The 17,429-nt window shown below is 52.4% G+C and overlaps 1 protein-coding gene across 1 annotated transcript in view; it reads left to right on the top strand.

The window, feature by feature from the left end:
* The window catches only part of St14 (ST14 transmembrane serine protease matriptase), a 45,156-nt gene extending 35,116 nt beyond the window's left edge, over positions 1-10,040 (top strand). The window contains exons 10-19 of the mRNA XM_036193067.1: positions 938-1,047; positions 1,161-1,291; positions 3,231-3,335; positions 3,667-3,777; positions 3,880-3,993; positions 4,349-4,471; positions 5,112-5,298; positions 7,864-8,138; positions 8,973-9,109; positions 9,416-10,040. Coding sequence (XP_036048960.1) covers positions 938-1,047; positions 1,161-1,291; positions 3,231-3,335; positions 3,667-3,777; positions 3,880-3,993; positions 4,349-4,471; positions 5,112-5,298; positions 7,864-8,138; positions 8,973-9,109; positions 9,416-9,577 — 1,455 coding nt within the window. The 3' untranslated portion in view covers positions 9,578-10,040. The remainder of the gene's footprint in view (positions 1-937; positions 1,048-1,160; positions 1,292-3,230; positions 3,336-3,666; positions 3,778-3,879; positions 3,994-4,348; positions 4,472-5,111; positions 5,299-7,863; positions 8,139-8,972; positions 9,110-9,415) is intronic.
* Positions 10,041-17,429: the final 7,389 nt, after the last annotated feature.

Here is a 17,429-nt window from a genome sequence, read left to right as displayed (position 1 = left end):
GATTGCTTTGTCCAGTGTGTCCATGCTGTATGTGCTATTGATAATTACTTAGTAACCTTCTCGGTTATCACACTGGCCATTGGGTATCACATTGCTTGCATTCAAAGAGCTCTTACTTAATAATGGCCCCTAAATATTGGCTCTTTGGATATACCACAGAGTACAGAAAGGACTATATCTGTAGATGAAAAATGTGAATTTTTGATTTCACGAGAATAGCAAAAAAGCCACTATGTTGAGGTTGTTAAGATTTGTGGACCATTATGTTAGAGAAATAAGCCCAGTACAAGAAAGACAAGGGTCACATGACCTTGCTCATATGTGGAATCCCCAAAAGTTGGTCTCTTAGAAACTGAGAGAATGGTGGTTACCAGAGAAGTTGGGGAGAGTAGGGGGAAGGGATGGGAAAAGCCGACTTTTGGGGTGATTAAGTCAGTCAGCAGCGGGGCACTCTGAGGGAAGGATTATGTAGAAACAACGTATATCATTTTTATGTTGTATGTATCAGTTAAAATAAATTTTAAAACCTAAAAAAAGAGAAAAGGAGAGCCCTTTAACATATCTATGTATGTATGTAATATAATAGGAAAAATAGTGTGTGGGGGGGGTCATAGTGTGTGTGATGCATTTGGTAACCTGCTCCACCCTGCTCCATTGCTTGCCCATGGACATCTTCTGGGTTAAGAAACAGCAAAAGAGCCGGGCAGGGTTGATACACTCGGGAGGCAGAGCCGGGCAAATCTCTGTGTGTTTGAGGCCAGCCTGGTCTACAGAGTGAGAGCCAGGATCAGGCACCAAAACTACACAGAGAAACCCTGTCTCAAAAAACAAACAAACAAAGAAGAAGAAGAAGAAGAAGAAGAAGAAGAAGAAGAAGAAGAAGAAGAAGAAGAAGAAGCCACCGCTGCCAGGGTCTCCAAAGTATCTCTCTGTCCAGGTGCCTAACAACCAGAATGTGAAGGTGCTCTTCAAACTCTTCTATCTGGTGGACCCCGACATACCCCTGGGCACCTGCCCCAAGGACTATGTAGAGATCAACGGGGTGAGGTGAGCCCCTAAGGGTGTAGTCATCATCCTGGGGTCGGGGGAGCTGGGTCCCAGGCGCCCCCAGTTGTCTGGTTGCCCGATGCATCTCCCTCAGCCCCACACTTGCCCTCTAGGTACTGTGGTGAGAAGTCCCAGTTTGTTGTCAGCAGCAACAGCAGCAAGATCACAGTCCATTTCCATTCCGATCACTCCTACACAGACACCGGGTTCCTTGCCGAGTACCTGTCCTACGACTCCAATGACCGTGAGTAGATATGGCTGGCGCCGGTGGTGGGAGGGTCGGCACAGGAAGTGCTCTCTTCTGCCCTACACCGTCCTTCTTCTGAGAGGACAGTGTCAGATGCATCTCACTAGCAGCCTTACAGGAAAACAGGTCTGTTTATTTAAAAGGCTGGACTCCGGGTGGAACTCCATGCTCCTTGTTAAGAGAGCTTGCTAAGCGCCTGTGAGGCTCTGAGTTCGATCCCCAACATGAAAGTAACAGGATGACAGCAATTCTGGTACATCCTGTGCTTTTCAGGTCTGCTTCCCACAGTGTGGCAGGGAAGCCCTAGGACTCTCTTCCCAACTTCCTGGCTCACTGGTTCTGCGCCACGGTGACTTCGATAATCTGTGCTTCTCTTGAGCACCTGTTAGCACTTTTAGAATTCATTTGTAGTTTTGAAACATTAGAAAATACTATTGGCTGTGTGAACAGCAGTTCGTAGGCACACACAGTACAGGTTGAGGGCCCCGTAGCTGAAAGACTTGGGTCTAGAAATGTGGCGGATTTCAGATTTAAAAAAGTTTGGCATATGCACAACGCAGTATCTTGAGAGCGTGACCCAAGTCTAAACTTGGAATTTGGGGCTGAGTGCTTGAGGCACAGCTCGAGAACCTGGGTCTGAACCCCCAACACCCACACAGAAGCCAGGTGGTGTGGCTATAACTCAGAGCTGGAGAGGCAGAAATGGGAGTCTGCTGGCCTGTGTAGGCACACTGATACACCCCGGGTTTATTGAGAAGGCCTGACTGAAAAATAAATAAATAAATAAATAAAGTGGAGAGTGATTGAGGAAGACACATGACATTAACTTCTGGCCTCCGTGTGCCCAGACGTGTATGTGCACCCGCAGGCACACGGATATGTACACACACACCACACACACATACACAGAAATGAAGCGAGCTCATTTCTCATGGACCTCGTTACACACCACATCAGCACACCTGTGTTTGACTGGTCTACACAAGGTCAGGTATGTGGCTTCCACCTGTGGCATCATGTCAGCTCTCAAAAAAGATTCTGCCTCATTCTGGGCTTTGGTGTTTTGGCTGAGGGATGTTTAGCCGCTAACTTTTAATTTCGATCCTGTATCATGGACCATTGGACGGCACTTCACATACTTAAATTCACATTTAATTTAAAATGTAACTGCAGGGGCTGGAGAGATGGCTTAGTGATTAACAGCACCTGTTGCTCTTGCAGAGGACCCAGGTTTGGTTCCCAGCACCCACAGGTTGGTTGGCTCACAACCATCTGTTAGCTCCCGTTCCAGAGGATATGGTGCCCCCTTCTGGCCTCCATGGGTACTGCATGCATGTGGCGCATAGCTATCCATGCAGGCAAAACACCCACACCCACACATAAAATGAAAATACATAAACCTTAAAAACACAATGCAAACCAAAAGTCTTACTGGGAGGCCGGATACCTTTGATGTAGGAATGCCCTTGTGACTAACGTGTGTATGTGCAGGGTCAATGACACAGCAGACTTCTCACAGTTCTGTCCTCCCTGCAAGGAGCAATTGTCAGGCCTCTCCCTGTTTCAGGAACATCGAACATCAGCCCATGTGTTAGCATGAAGGGAATACTGATGTTGTTTTCTCTTGGCTAGGACACGTACATACCCCATGGAGCCAGTGCTCTGGAACGTCACTGGCACTTTGCACTGTCAGAGGCCTGGGCGGGGAAGCACACAGGACAATGGGATGACTGCACACGCAGCTGCCTTCTCTCCCACGGCTCTCTCTGTTCAGTGTAGTTAGTGGTCCATGCTACCCGCCTGCTGCCCATTCTGGCTGCTGATGTAGGAGTTCAGTGTGCCTCTGCTGGCAGGCTGTGGTCTCAGTAGGGCTGTGAGGCGGCTGCTGGAGAGGGAGTGGGCAGCCATGGACTTCAGGCCTCTCTCTTCCCTACAGCGTGCCCAGGGATGTTCATGTGCAACACTGGGCGGTGCATCCGCAGGAGCCTGCGCTGTGATGGCTGGGCAGACTGCCCGGACTTCAGTGATGAGAGCCGTTGCCGTAAGTCCTGCCGTGGCCGGCCCCAGCCTGCCCTAGCCTGCCTGCCCTCTCTCATCCCTTTTCTTGTCCAGTGGTCTGACCTTCTCCTGTCCTGGTTCTGCCTTGGCAGTTTTATGGCCTTGTTTGCTATCTACCCTGGCAGAGAGACCGTAACCCTTTGGTTTCCCCACCCCTGCCAGTGGGAACCTTGGCAGGCAGGCGAGTGTCTGTCAGCATCAGTGGCTAGTGGTGCAGAGCAGCTCACTGTTATCCAGGGACAGCGTCTCTGGCCGCTGTGCCGGCCCAGGCTGCTCCTGGGAGCTTCCCGCTGATGCTTGTACCCCCACAACAGAATGCAACACCACCCACCAGTTCCTGTGCAAGAACAAGTTCTGCAAGCCCCTCTTCTGGGTCTGTGACAATGTCAACGACTGTGGGGACGGCAGTGATGAGGAGGGATGCAGTGAGTATCCTGAGGGGCGTGGGCTGCTGTGGCTACCCGGTACCTGCTTGGTCCGATGAGCCGGGGCATGCTGGGAATTGCTAAGGACCTGTGCCTCTCTAGGTTGTCCTGCGGATACTTTCAAGTGTTCCAATGGGAAGTGTCTCCCTCAGAGCCAGCAGTGCGATGGGATGGACAACTGTGGCGATGGGTCTGATGAGGCTTCATGTGACAGTGGTAAGGCCCGGCCCTGGCTACCTTGTGTGTGTGTGTGTGTGTGTGTGTGTGTGTGTGTGTGTGTGTGTGGTGGTCATTCTCATTGAAACTGTGCACCAACGTAGTAGCCAGTATCAGGCTCTGTGGAGTGCACCCAGGAGTTTGTAAACTTAAGTTTCCTGTGCATTGAGTCTGGGAAGAATCTTCCAGAAGGTGGAGAACCTGTAGCAGGTCTGAAAGGACAGTGGACATGGGTGTGATAAATGGGGCCAACTAGGGTATGGAATGCAAAGTGGATTGTGCCACGATGGTGGGCCATCTGGGGTTTTGCTGCCAAGAGATCGATTTCCCTGCTCTGTGTCTCTCCCATAAACAGTGAACATCGTCTCTTGCACCAAAAATACCTACCGCTGCCAAAACGGGCTCTGTTTGAGCAAGGGCAACCCTGAGTGTGACGGGAAGAGGGACTGTAGTGACGGCTCAGATGAGAAGAACTGTGGTAAGCAGGCAACGGTGTGCAGTGGGCCAGGGTGTTTACTGTGCAAGGCAGTCATCGGGGAGAGTGCCAGGGGTGCAGATCCCACCAGAACCTCACTCACCCAGCCCAGTGCCCACTCATCTGTCTGGAGGAAAGGAAGGCTTTGCCACTTGGCATAAACACACGGCTCCATGGGAAGCCAGCATGTTAGCACCTCCAAGACACAGCTGGCAACCCGGCTGCTCCATAGATAGATAGCCATGGGTGAGTGGCTTGGAGGAGAAAGACATGAGGCAGGGCTTTGTCTTCAACCATCCACGCCTTAAACTACAGCCTGTGTGTCCTAGAAGAGCTGGCTGGGTTGCCTTCATGTCCCCATGCACTGTGCTCTGAGCTGCATCCCTCAGCATTGGGCAAGGATATCTAGGCGAGCGAGCCTGAGCAAAGCGGCAGGGGTCTAGAGCCTTGATGTGCTTGTGCAGTACAGCATGGGATGGGAGGAGGGCGGGCAAGGGGAGGGTGGAGGATCTGTGAAGCTTTGGGACCCTTCTGCTCTAGTGTTGCTGTGCATACCCCATGGAGATTCCTGGAGTCTCCCCGTGCATAGGGAATGTCCCTTTGATGTTCACTGGCTGAACTCGGTCCTCTGTCTCCTCTCCAGACTGTGGGCTGCGATCGTTTACCAAACAGGCTCGGGTGGTTGGTGGCACAGATGCGGACGAGGGCGAGTGGCCCTGGCAGGTGAGCCTCCACGCCCTGGGCCAGGGCCACTTGTGTGGGGCCTCACTCATCTCTCCCAACTGGCTGGTCTCTGCAGCTCATTGCTTTATGGATGACAGAAATTTCAAGTAAGTATCCAGGTGTGCAGGGAGGCGTCCTGTGTCTGAATTTTGCTAGGGTAAGCTGGCACCAGAGCAGGGTGATGGAGGAGTGGGCAGGTATCCCAGTAACAGTCCTAATAAAACTCAGCTTTTTTATGTGGAGGAGACAGGGGAGTTGCAACAGGGTCTTTTTGTTCTTGTTGGTGGTGTTTTTTTGAGACGGTTTCTCTGTATAACAGCCCTAGCTGTCCTGGAACTAGCTCTGTAGACCAGGCTGGCCTTGAACTCACAGAGATCCATCCATCTCTGTCTCCTGAGTGCTGGGGTTAAAGGCATGTGCCACCATGTCCCGCAGTCATGTCCCCTGTGTGCCACCCCTAACAAATTAGGCAGGTCTATAAACACCCTGCTTTACAGATACTGGGACTTGGAGGAAAAAAAAGGGCATTTTTCTGGGGTTGCATAGCTCAATGGTAGAGCCAGACTTGAGCTTAGGCATAGATTCCAAAGCCTGTTTGGTTAGTTTCTGCATGGCTCCTTGGGATTGCTGAATGATGAGCCTTGATTTAGCCTATGGTCTGGCTTGCAGGTGGCCTTGGGCCCTGATGATGTGATACAGTGAGTTCTTGTCCTTGGAGTTGGGAGAGCTAAAGGTGGTAAAGTACTTGTGGCCCAGCACTGGACCTAGCACACAGGGAGGGCTCACACTGGTGTCTCAGGATGAGGTGGTCAGAGGGGCAGTGGAGACAGGTAGACAGGCGGGAAGCTGTGGCTGTTTGTATCTGAGCAGGAGCCTGCTCCACCCCAGGACTTCTAGCCATTGGCCACAAGGCTCAAGAGGATGCAGACACAGAGAAATTTCCGAAGAATTGCCCATCCTTAGAAGGAAGGTCTCACTTCCTGTCAGCTGCATCCTCTTCTGTAATAGGTAGCTCAGGGGCACGTGACCTCTGCTGCTGTGACCACCTGTTGCAGAGAGGAGACTCCCAGCAGGAAGCAGGGCACAGATGTTGGGAGGCCAGCCCTACATGCATGGTGTGGGTGATGGGGACAGTGGCACTGGAGGGGAGTGTTAATCCAAAGCCTCACCCTGTACACTCTTCTCTCTCTGGTTTGGTGTGAGGACTTTTTTTTTTTTTTTGAGGCAGGGTTTATCTGTGTAACCCTGGCTCGTCCTGGAACTCACTCTGTAGACCAGGCTGGAACTCAGAGAGATCTGCTTGTCTCTGCCTCCCAAGTGCTGGAATTAAAGGCATGCGCCACCAACACCTGGTGAGGCAGGAGTATCTTAAATTCAAGGTCATGTTTGGTTACACAGTGAGTTCAAGTTCCAGGCCAGCCTGGAATACATGAGACCCTGTCTCAAAAAAAAAAAAAGAACTAATATCGTCAGCATCCATTGTTAGTATTGATATTTGGGAAATAAGTGTAAGACTTGGTCCATGTATTTCACAGACTTGCTAGGATAGAGGGCAAAATATTATGCAAACATGCTTGTGTGCACTCACATGTACAGGCGCGCACATGCTGTGTAAGCTGTGCTAGAAACAGGTGTGGGCTACCCTGGGCCCGGGGTATGTTCAGATCTCTTGAGAGGCCCAGTGACCGGAGAATGCCTTTAAGAGCAGGAGGCTCTGAGCTGAGTGGTAGAAGGTGGGTGTAGGTGTTCGTCTGCGGGGCCAGCTGGCTCAGACCCCCGGGGAAAGAGAGTCTTGTCCAGGAAGGCTGGGCTCTCAGGATGAAGCGCCCTGACCTTGGCCCATTTCTATATTCAGTTTCGCTTCCAGAACTTTCCCTTTGTGCCTCACATCTTGTCGTCCCCCCCAAACCCCCACTCTGCAGGCTTTGGCTGGCAAAACTGTAGTTGAGCTCGAGGATTGCTTCTTCTTCTTTTTTTTTTTTTTTGTTTTCTCTGTAGCTTTGCGCCTTTCCTGGAACTCACTTGGTAGCCCAGGCTGGCCTCGAACTCACAGAGATCCGCCTGGCTCTGCCTCCCAAGTGCTGGGATTAAAGGCGTGCGCCACCAGCGCCCGGCGAGGATTGCTTCTTTTCCTCCTACCTCCCAAGCAGTGAATGTCGCCACCCTGACCTCTGGGGCATGCTGTAAATGGTTTTCACCTCTCTCACCCCAAGTACACTCTGAAGTTGACGTTGGCCCCAGGGCTGTTCTTGGAATGTCATAGATGTCCAATGATTGAATAAATAAATCGGCGGATGACTACATCGTTGGAGTAAAGAATGAATGGGAGGCCACATTAGAAAGAGGCAGGCCTTGACCTGGAGAGATGGCTCAGTGGTTAAGAGAATGATCTGATCTTCTAGAAGGCCGGAGTTCAACTTCCAGCATCCAAATCGGGTGTGTCACAGCTGCCTATAACGCCAGCTCCAGGGGGAAATCCAACACCTCTTACTGTGCTTACTAAAGTCTCTGTTTAGGGTGAAGCCCGAGTGAGAGAGCTTCCCTCTGGCTCCTGGTCCTCGGCGGCTGCTCAAGGCTGTGTTCATGATGGGTAGCCTTCTGAGTCGGAGAACTCAGAGTGCCGCCTCTGCGTTCATACCCACCCACAGTCTCCCTCCTCTATGTCTTCCCAGGTACTCAGACCACACGAAGTGGACGGCCTTCCTGGGCCTGCTGGACCAGAGCAAGCGCAGCTCCTCCGGGGTGCAGGAGCACAAGATCAAACGCATCATCACCCACCCTTCCTTCAATGACTTTACCTTCGACTATGACATCGCGTTGCTGGAGCTCGAGAAGCCGGCGGAGTACAGCACTGTTGTGCGACCTATCTGCCTGCCTGATACCACCCATGTCTTCCCCGCTGGCAAGGCCATCTGGGTTACAGGCTGGGGGCACACCCAAGAAGGAGGTGAGCTTCAAGCCAGGCAAGGACCTGCAGAGAGCCTCAGGCCTTCCCACAAGGCCATGATGGTGCTTGCACACTTGCAGCCTGTTGGTGTCTAGCCTTGACTGCACAGAGTTCATCCTGGCTTCAGGGCTGGTAGATTACTCAGCTTCCTGGTGCCTGTCAGGATGAAGCTGTTCCGGGGTGGAAAGGAAAAGGAGGCTCCTGGTAAGAAGTGTAGAATTTGCAGGCTGGGTTCTTCACTGAAGGTCCGACTTCGCCACTGAGCAACCTGGTGGCCAGCCACTGATCTATTAACTGGCTATTGACCTGCAAAAGCGTGCTCAGTGAGTGTGAACTGAGGTGTGGGCGCTACTTTCGACTTGGACAAGCCTTTGAGCTGGGCCTGCAACATTCCCCATTGTGGGTCCCTGTGCCCTGGGGAGGGCAAGCAGTTTGTAGGGAAACTTTAGATTGACAAACTCCATTGGATCGGTACAGTACATCGGTGAACATTCATACAGAAAGTAAAACCCTGACTTAGAGGGCTCCCTTACAGACAGAGTCACAGTGGCATTTGGTGGCATTTTTTGGTGTTCCCGCTTTCTACCCATGCCTTACCTTGGTGCCTATCTGGCCTGACACAGCAACAGTGTCTGTTACTTTCTCTGGCTGCCCGATATCCTTCTGTCTGCTATCAGCTACCTGCCTATCTATCTGCCTGCTGCAGGCACTTGGGCTATTTCCAAGCAGTGTTTATAGACTTGACCAGTGGGGAACATCTCCGTTTTCCCCGTGCACAGTGGCTTCCCCCAGGAGCTGCCCGCCTCAGTCTACCCTGGCTTACTGTCTTCCCAGGCACCGGAGCACTGATCCTGCAGAAGGGTGAGATCCGTGTCATCAACCAGACCACCTGTGAGGGCCTCATGCCGCAGCAGATCACCCCACGGATGATGTGTGTGGGTTTCCTCAGCGGGGGTGTGGACTCCTGCCAGGTGCGTGGGCTTGCAGGGGAGAGGCAGAGCTGGAGGAGGAGGGACCTAGAAAGGCAGGGCCAGGGAGGGGAAGGGCCATGCAGAGGGTGCTGGGAAAGAGGCAGGGCAGGGGAAGGGGAGGGGAGTGGCCTAACTAGGCTGGAGCTAGGGAGAGGTGGGGCTGGGGAAAGCCTGGGGGGCGGGGAGCGCAGGAGTCAAGAGAGGGCAAGCTGAGGGGTCAGCTGGGCATGGGAGAGGCCGGCTAGATAGAGGCAGCTCTTGAGAGTTTAGGTAAGGGCCTCATGCATAGGATTTGTTTTTGCTCAGGGTGACTCTGGTGGCCCCTTGTCCAGCGTGGAGACAGATGGGCGAATCTTCCAGGCTGGTGTGGTGAGCTGGGGTGAAGGCTGCGCTCAGAGGAACAAGCCAGGCGTGTACACAAGGCTCCCTGTACTTCGGGACTGGATCAAAGATCAGACTGGAGTGTAGAAACATGGATGATCTGCCATGAACGCCCACAGGGATGCCCCCACACGCACACCTGGAGACAGGCCAGGGCCACTGAGGACGTTTATACTGTGGCCTCTTCCTCACAACCCAGACTGTGAGCTGCATCCTCAGGACTTCCCTCGGCTTCCAAAGCGGGGGCCAGGAGTTGGGCAGAGAACTTCTGTGCCAGTGGCCAGGCTGGGGGCAAGGATTTGATGACAGCCTTCCCCTCTTGTCCTGAGCTGGGTGAAGCTGACCCTTTCCCGGAGACCTGCTTCCTGACTCTAAGGGGCGACTATCATTGAGCTCCTGGGAGCTCTGTGGGTGGAGGGATTGGAGTCCCCTAGGGTCACTCTTTTCAGGAAGCCGCAGAGACCCTGGAACACAGTGCCACCTAAGGTTGGAATTCTTTTGCTGGCTCCAGGGGTGGGTATTTGTGAGTAAAACATTTTATTTCTTTTTAGGTAACTTGTTTTTCTTGCCATAGTGGACTGTCCTTCCCGCTCCGCTTCTGTGAATAGTCCCCTTTGCACTGAACTGGAACGGAATTTCCCTTAGCATAGACTCTGGTGCCATACTGGGTGCGGACCGCTGTGCCTCGTCTTCCCTAGGCCAGAGGTTATTTCTGTCCTTGGTTATAACAGGTGCTCACTTAGAAGCCGAGACCTGTTTCCTTGACTGCAACAGTCAGTAGATGGGTCAGGAGGGAGTTTGGGAGAGAGGCATCTTGTGGAGAGAGGGCACTGTGGTTGGGGTGGGGGATGGGTGGTGGTGACCTGTCAGAGGAAGATGAGGTGCAAAGTGTTGTGGGTCTGCATTCAGTGCACAGGTGGTCATAAATGCCGTGTGTGTGCATACATGCACACATGGGGTGTGCATGGACTGGCTGTCGGCGTGGGTGGGGTGGATGGGTCCCAGTTGGAGGGCTGCTGCTGCATTGAAGATATGTACCTCCACCTCCTGGCCATGCCTCTTTTGACTTTATAAAATGTTCTCTCCTTATTTGGAGTGGCCCAGGGAGGTAGTACTGTAGATCTGAGGAGAGACTGGAGAGCTTGCTTTCTTCTCTCTCTCTCTCTCTCTCTCTCTCTCTCTCTCTCTCTCTCTCTCTTCTAAGACAGGGCTTCTCTGTGTAGCAGTCCTGGCTGTCCTGGAACTTGCTTTATAGAGCAGGCTATTCTCAGACTCACAGAGATCCGAGTGCTGAGATTAAAGGGGTGTGCCACCATGGCCCAGGAGAGGTTGGAGATCCCTCGAAAGGCCCTTAGTGCTTTCCTGGAGCCCTGTATGGGCTGAGGCTTGGGGAGAAGGGGTGGCCCCCGGTAGACTTGGCAGTGACTGAGCTAGTGTCACAAGGGAAGAGGGCTTTGCTTGTCGTCTGCCCCAGCTCATACTTCTCAAGCTCCTGGACGGTGCTGCTAACCGTCGGACTTTGCTCCTGGCCATTTTTGTTATCATCTGGCTGTTCAGGTGGTGTTTGTGCGGTCTCTGATTTTTCACCCGAGTACTTTCCAGGAAGACTCACCAAGTAAATAGTCTTCCTTTTCTCTGACATGGTTGCTCCTTCCTAGTGGTATGGGACAGGAGGATTGAGCCATGCTCTCCGTTAAGTGAGGAGTTCCAGGGCACCTGTGTGGGCTGATTCCACACGTGTGTGTGCATAGACAGCTCACACATGTGTGGTTTTCGGGGAGGGACTCATTCATTCCCTGGCGGCAAACACACAGGCAGGGATGCCTGCTGGAAAGTTCTTGGGAAAAGCTTTTTGACCTGACTTCGCTGTCTCTAGCCCCACTGTTCTAGGAGAATTAGGCATCTCACTCACTATTTTCTACCTGGGAACTAGTTATCCTTTGGGGCCACCCCCTCCCTCTCCAGGCCTCTGGGGGTGGAGACTAGGCATGGGGGGAGAATGGGGGGGGGAGCTCTCCAAGGATGGTCCTTGTACAGGAGCTTTGAGATCTTGGGGAGTTCATAGGTATAGCTTCCCACCCCTGACACAGAGCTTCTGAGACCTCATTCTGGAAGGGCAGGCAGCAGTGGTCCACTCCGGAGGCCTTCTGAGGGACCACCATGATTTGGAGCTGGAGAAGCACGGTTAGCAGGGGTTCATGTTACCCTGAGGTTGCCATGACTAATGGCCACAGAGGGCTCCATATGGCATCCCGAGCAAGATCTGGTGGGGGTGTTCTTGATCCCACAGTGCTGGCAGAATCCTGAAAACCTACTTGGAATGACATTTAATTCCTAAGAAATCAAGCAAATGTTGATGCCTCCAAAAATGATTATGAGGGCTGGCGATACAGTTCAGTGGGTAAATGTGTGCCATGTGACTGAGACCCACCGACAGAGACAAATCACTAGTACCATCGAAGAGCCAGGGGACACAGAGGTGCCACTGCTCTGTGGAGCACTTGGCTACACAGCTCTGCAATGGGTTTGGGTATTGATTCATCTTAGCTTTACTGAGGCAGGCTGCAGGGACTCCTGGCCAAGACTGTTTTGCACACATTTGCATTTTCAATTCACAAACTCAGCTCCAAGCACGGGACAGAAAATTCAATTTAATTAGGACAGGCTGTAATAGCTGTGGCCAGGTCCACTGTGCAGGGCATGGGATGAATAATGCATTGAGACCACTTACTGCCGTTGCAGGCTGCAGTGGGGGTGCTGAAAGTGAGAGAGCCCTTTCTTCCACCCCAGGCAGCTAGGCAGGGCTATCTCCCCTGTGCCTGCACAGTGCTGAGCTCCATGCTCAAAAGGGCCCTGCACTAGGTTCTATGCATCACCCTTGCCTTTAAACGAGGATCTATGTATTTTATTTTGCTCCATGGATTCTGTAACTAGCCTTGCATCCTGTGCCATTTTGTGGGCAGCCTGACATGGAGTTAAAGGATAGTGGGGGAGACGGGGGGGGGGGCTGGAAGGTGAGATGCTGTGTGTAACACCTAGCCTCCTAGCTTCTGCCCCATGGCAGATCCAGTGCTGGAGGGTCACTGAAAGGACCAGGAGGAGGCAGCAGAGCAAGGCAAGGAGCCTCCCTGGTCACAGATAACCCGTGTGCAGCTGGGCTTGCTGGAGACAGCTCAGCATTATGACTGCCTCACTAGCTCAGCACACAGCATGGAGTCTTCCCCCTGGCTGACCATCTAATGTTGGAAATCTCAAGCCATTCATTTTCTGGTCCTCCCAAACTGCCTTGCATCTTGGTTTATTTTAGTCACTTATCAAAACCTTAGAAACTTAATGAACAAACTCAGGTCCTGGGTGTAGCATCTACAAGGACTGCTGCCTCTACCAAGGTTCTGCAGGAGACACCATGAAATGGGTTAGGGAAGGTTTCAAATCCTGGAGGTGTGGGACTCCAGGTTCAGAGCCACTGGGCAGGACTGGCTGCAAAGCGGTCATTCAGGTTTCTGTCCACATGGTGGCAATGTTGCGCTGTCACAGGAGTGACAGCCCCTCACCCGGTGGGGCCAGATTGGGCCTTTCAGTCTGTCTGTCTGTCTGTCTGTCTGTCTTCCTTTCATTATAACTTCAAAAACTTTCTTCTCTCATACATTACCTTCTGACTGCAATTGCCCTTCCCTCCACTCCTCCGAGCGTCCACCCCTCCTCCTCTCTCCCCCAGATCTACTCCTCCCTTCTCTTTAGAAAAGAGCAGGCCTCCCAGGGACGTCAACCGAACACGGCACAATAAGGCTGGATGAGGCAACCCAATAGGAGGAAAGGGTCCCAAAGTAGCTGAAAGAGTCAGAGACACCCCCATTCCCACTGTCAGGAGTCCCACAAGAACACCAAGCTACCCAACCATAACATATGCAGAGAACCTAGTACAGACCCATGCAGGCTCTGTGACTGTTGCCTTAGTCTCTGTGAGCTCCTATGAGCCCGGCTTGGTTGATTCTCGACCCCTGGTTGGGCCTTCTGGGTTCTTTTTTTGGTTGTCAGAGACAGGGTTTTTCTGTGTAATAGCTCTGGTTGTCCAAAACTCACTTTGTAGACCAGGCTGGCCTCCAACTCACAGAGCTCTGCCTGCCTCTGCCTCCCGAGTGCTGGGATTAAAGGCGTGCGCTACTGTGACTTTAATTTCTAGTCACCCTTTCCGTGCAGTAGAGTGGGCTCCTGTCTCAGGGTTAGCATGCATGGGCCTCAGCACAAAGCCTTTCTCGAGTCAGCCCTCTGCAGGCAGGACCCACTGACACTCGGCATCAGGATCTGGAGAGCCCTTACCCCGCAGGCTTAGCCATGACCTCATGTCAGGTGGTATGTCTCCAGGTGGCAAGCAGGGGTAAAGCAGTGTCCCGAGAGACACAACAGGTGTCTGTCACAGCTCACCTTGGCCCCTACAACACATGGGCATGTCTGTGCCAATGTTTTACTGTCTGCAAATGAGCTGGCTGTGTTGCATAAGGAAAAAAATCTAAGTCTCTGAAACCGTCAATTTCCTTAGGAGCAAACAGGCTTCTGGAGGACTGTATGCACACACGTACACACACACACACACACACACACACACACACACACACACACACACAGAGCGGGAGAGATTGGGGGGGGCACATGGAATGCGGTATGCTGAGGAGGGACTCTTATCTATCAGATTATGTCAGGAAGCCTGAGTGGCACAGGGCACCTTCTCCGAAGCAACATACTAGGTACCTATGGATCCTAAGTCTATGCCACATGACTAAATAATGCGTGGAGTCTGTGTTGTCCACCCGCAACTACATGTAAAGGAAACGGGTTCTCCCAACAGGTGAACCTTAGGCAGTGGGTTTTCTTGGGGTCGTAAAATGACAGGAGAATCCGGAAGGTGATGAAAAATGGCAGCTGCTCGAAGTTTTTCCTTTCTCTTCTTTGGGCTGGCGTCTTGCTATGGACCTGCCCTGGCACTCCAGTGCTCCCGCCTCTGACTCACAAGTGCCGGGATTCCAAGTGTGTGCCGCCGTGCTGGCCTCTTAACTGTTCTAAGTGGTCTAAGTATGGAATATCGCTGAGTCCTCACAACAGAGAACTCCAGGGGACCAGGACTTTAGATGACCTTCCCAAAGCCCACACTGAGAGGGAAGAGGACACGGATCTGAACACTGGTAATGCAGCTCCAGGGCCTGCACTTGGAAGCTCCACACTGTCTACGGTGCTGACACAAATGTCCCCTCCAGCATGTTCTTGGTGTATTCACATACTACCACTGCTCCACCAAGAAAGGAAACTAACACAGAGTAAAGATGGCTCACACTCTTAGTACAAAAGTCTTCAATTTAGGGGCCCTCTTTTTTTTTTCCCCCTGTATGCCAGAGAAACTGCCTCAGGGTAGCTGGGAGGTGTGGACCAGCATCTGGGAACTATTTTTCCAGCCATGAAGCCCCCTGAGCGTTCTAAGCCAGGAGGCTCATTTTCTAAGTTGGGGCTTGCTCTAGGCCAGTAGAATAGGGGTCCAGTTACTGATAGTTAATAGCTTTGTAACCACCTCAGTTTGCCAAGTGAGGATGTTGTGTGGGGGTTGGAATGAACAGGTATCTCAGGCCAGGCCACTGGAGTGGGGTTCCTTTGGGTGGCAACCAGCAAGGGAGTCTGGGAAGCTACTTAATACCACTGGGAATGATGAGACCAAATCCATAGTAAGAATAGTCTAGTTCTCACCTGGTTTTAGATCTTGGACTCGCCTAAAGAATGGACCAAGCTGCTCTTCCACAGAGGGACAGCAAGTCTTCCAGGTGCAGGGGTGGGGCATAGGTGCTTACAAACCCACTGCCAGCAAGTACCAGTGACAGCCATGGCCCAGCTCTGCCCTGAGATGACTCCTTTGAGCTCACGACCGAGACGAGGGACATAAGAAGCAGGCAGCCTCGCTGCACACAGAATGACCTTCGACCATCCCCCCCCCCCCCCCAACAGATGTGTATGTGACCCTGATGGCAGCTGGGTTTGTAGGCCTGCAGGGGAGACAGAATTTAATGGAGACCCCCTAATTCAGGGTTTCAGTGAGCCTGGTCCTGTTCCCCACCTCTCCATTCTAGTCCCATAAGCCCGTGTCTGCAGCTGTATGCTCCCTGCCTGCCCTTTCCATTTGCCCCCTTCATTTCCTAAAAAGCCAGTATTTCCAGGCGGAGGTGGACAGGCTCCCTCGTCTGTTTGCTCCATTGTCTCAGCATCTTCCAGCAGGAGGGCCTGCTTTCCTGGGGTGTGAGCTCAACTTTCCCTTCCTCTTAGCTCATAGGCTTTCCCTAAGCATCACCGTGGAGGTTATCATAGCTTCCCCTGCCACACCCGTGATCCAGAATAGCTCCTCTCCATGACAGCTTTCCACTCCTCCATATGGTCCTGCTTAACTCAACAGGGGAATTCTTCAGTCCTGGCCTAGCCAGAACTCCAAGGACACGGTGTGCAGGGCTAGAGGCAATGAGTAAGGTCCTCCAAGGGATGGCAGAGATCCCCTCTACAGAAGTACATTCAGAGGCCAGTTCACAAGGAGAGTGCACCTTGGCCCTCCTAGAGGGTCATAGCTAGACAGTCTACAAGACAGCACGGGCATACAGATTTAGTCTAGGGGAAAAAAAAATCTATTTGAAACCCCTAAAGCAAAACAAAATGAAACACCAAACTATTGATATAAGCCATGGCAGAGGAGGAAAGAATTTGTTCATGAACTCAGCGTGGTGCCAACTGCTATTGAAACTGAAGGCACTTGATAGAGGCTTTCAGGCTGATCTGAGGAAGTCGGAGGACAAGTTAAACTGTCAGACTTGGTGGCAATTGCCCTTAAAGGCTGTGCCATCTCGCTGACTGTACCCAACTCTTCAGATCTTCAGTGTGAAGTATTTCCTGGGCTAACTGCTGAGGCCACCCTTTTAGAAGTGGAAGAATACTATCCTCCATCTCAGTGGGAAAGAGCCTTGAACTGAAGGTCCCTGGGGAGACTTGGAATGACTTAAGTCCGGAGAGCAGACTCTTCTTGGATGGAGACCTTACTATCTCCCCTCTGCACTCCTGCCCTTGTCAGATGGGGTTAGGGTCTCTGTGTGTGCTCTGCCGAGTGCTAGAGATGGACAAGGTCTGAGCTTATCTGCTGAACAGTGTAAATGGCAGGCACAGCCAGGGACAAGTGCCGATGGCCTTGTACATAGCTCCTCCTTCACTCTCCACACAGCCATTAAGTGGACCGACCATTCCCATTACGCAGCAGCAGCAGCAGCAGCAGCAGGCCCAGAGATGCCCTGAAAACGCCCTGCTCAACGTTTCTCAGTAAAGGCGGCGAGGCGGGTGGTGGTGGTGGTGGTGGTGGTGGTGGTGGTGGTGGTGGTGGTGGTGTTCTATAGCTGCCCAGGAAATGGCAGAGTCCTGCCCCTTTCTGGAGCCAAGGCTCTGTCCACCTGGAGCTCTAAATTGCTAGAACTCTCTTGCCAGGTAATAAATTCACTGGCCGAGGCACATATGGAAAAGGTTAAAAGGAACTTTCACTAGCTGGGCTGACTTGGCTCCATTTCCAAACCTTTCCCATTCCCATTTTTTTGGCCACCTCCAGGAGCCCCTGGGCATTTCCCTTTCTCAGGGGCCAAGCCATCTGCTTTCTCTTACTACCCTGCCTGGGGCAGTGTGGATGGAGAAATGTTTCCTTGAGGTCTTGGCTGTGGGCAGCAGAACACCATGTTCCATCTTGAAGTTCAGGACTAGCCCCTGCCCCTCACCATCCTCCCCTGAGCCCTGAACCTCTATGGAAACAGCATGGCCTTGTGAGATGCTTCTGCAAAGGGAATGGAGCCTATGAGGCAGGTGGCTCTGCCTTGAGCCAGGCCTGCCTGGAAAGATGGTTAGAAACAGATGGGCAGAGGTCGGGTGCCACTGCGCC

Source organism: Onychomys torridus, chromosome 7 (genome assembly GCF_903995425.1).
Source record: "Onychomys torridus chromosome 7, mOncTor1.1, whole genome shotgun sequence".
Taxonomy (NCBI): Eukaryota; Metazoa; Chordata; class Mammalia; order Rodentia; family Cricetidae; genus Onychomys; species Onychomys torridus.
This window is presented reverse-complemented; position numbering and strand designations above follow the sequence as displayed.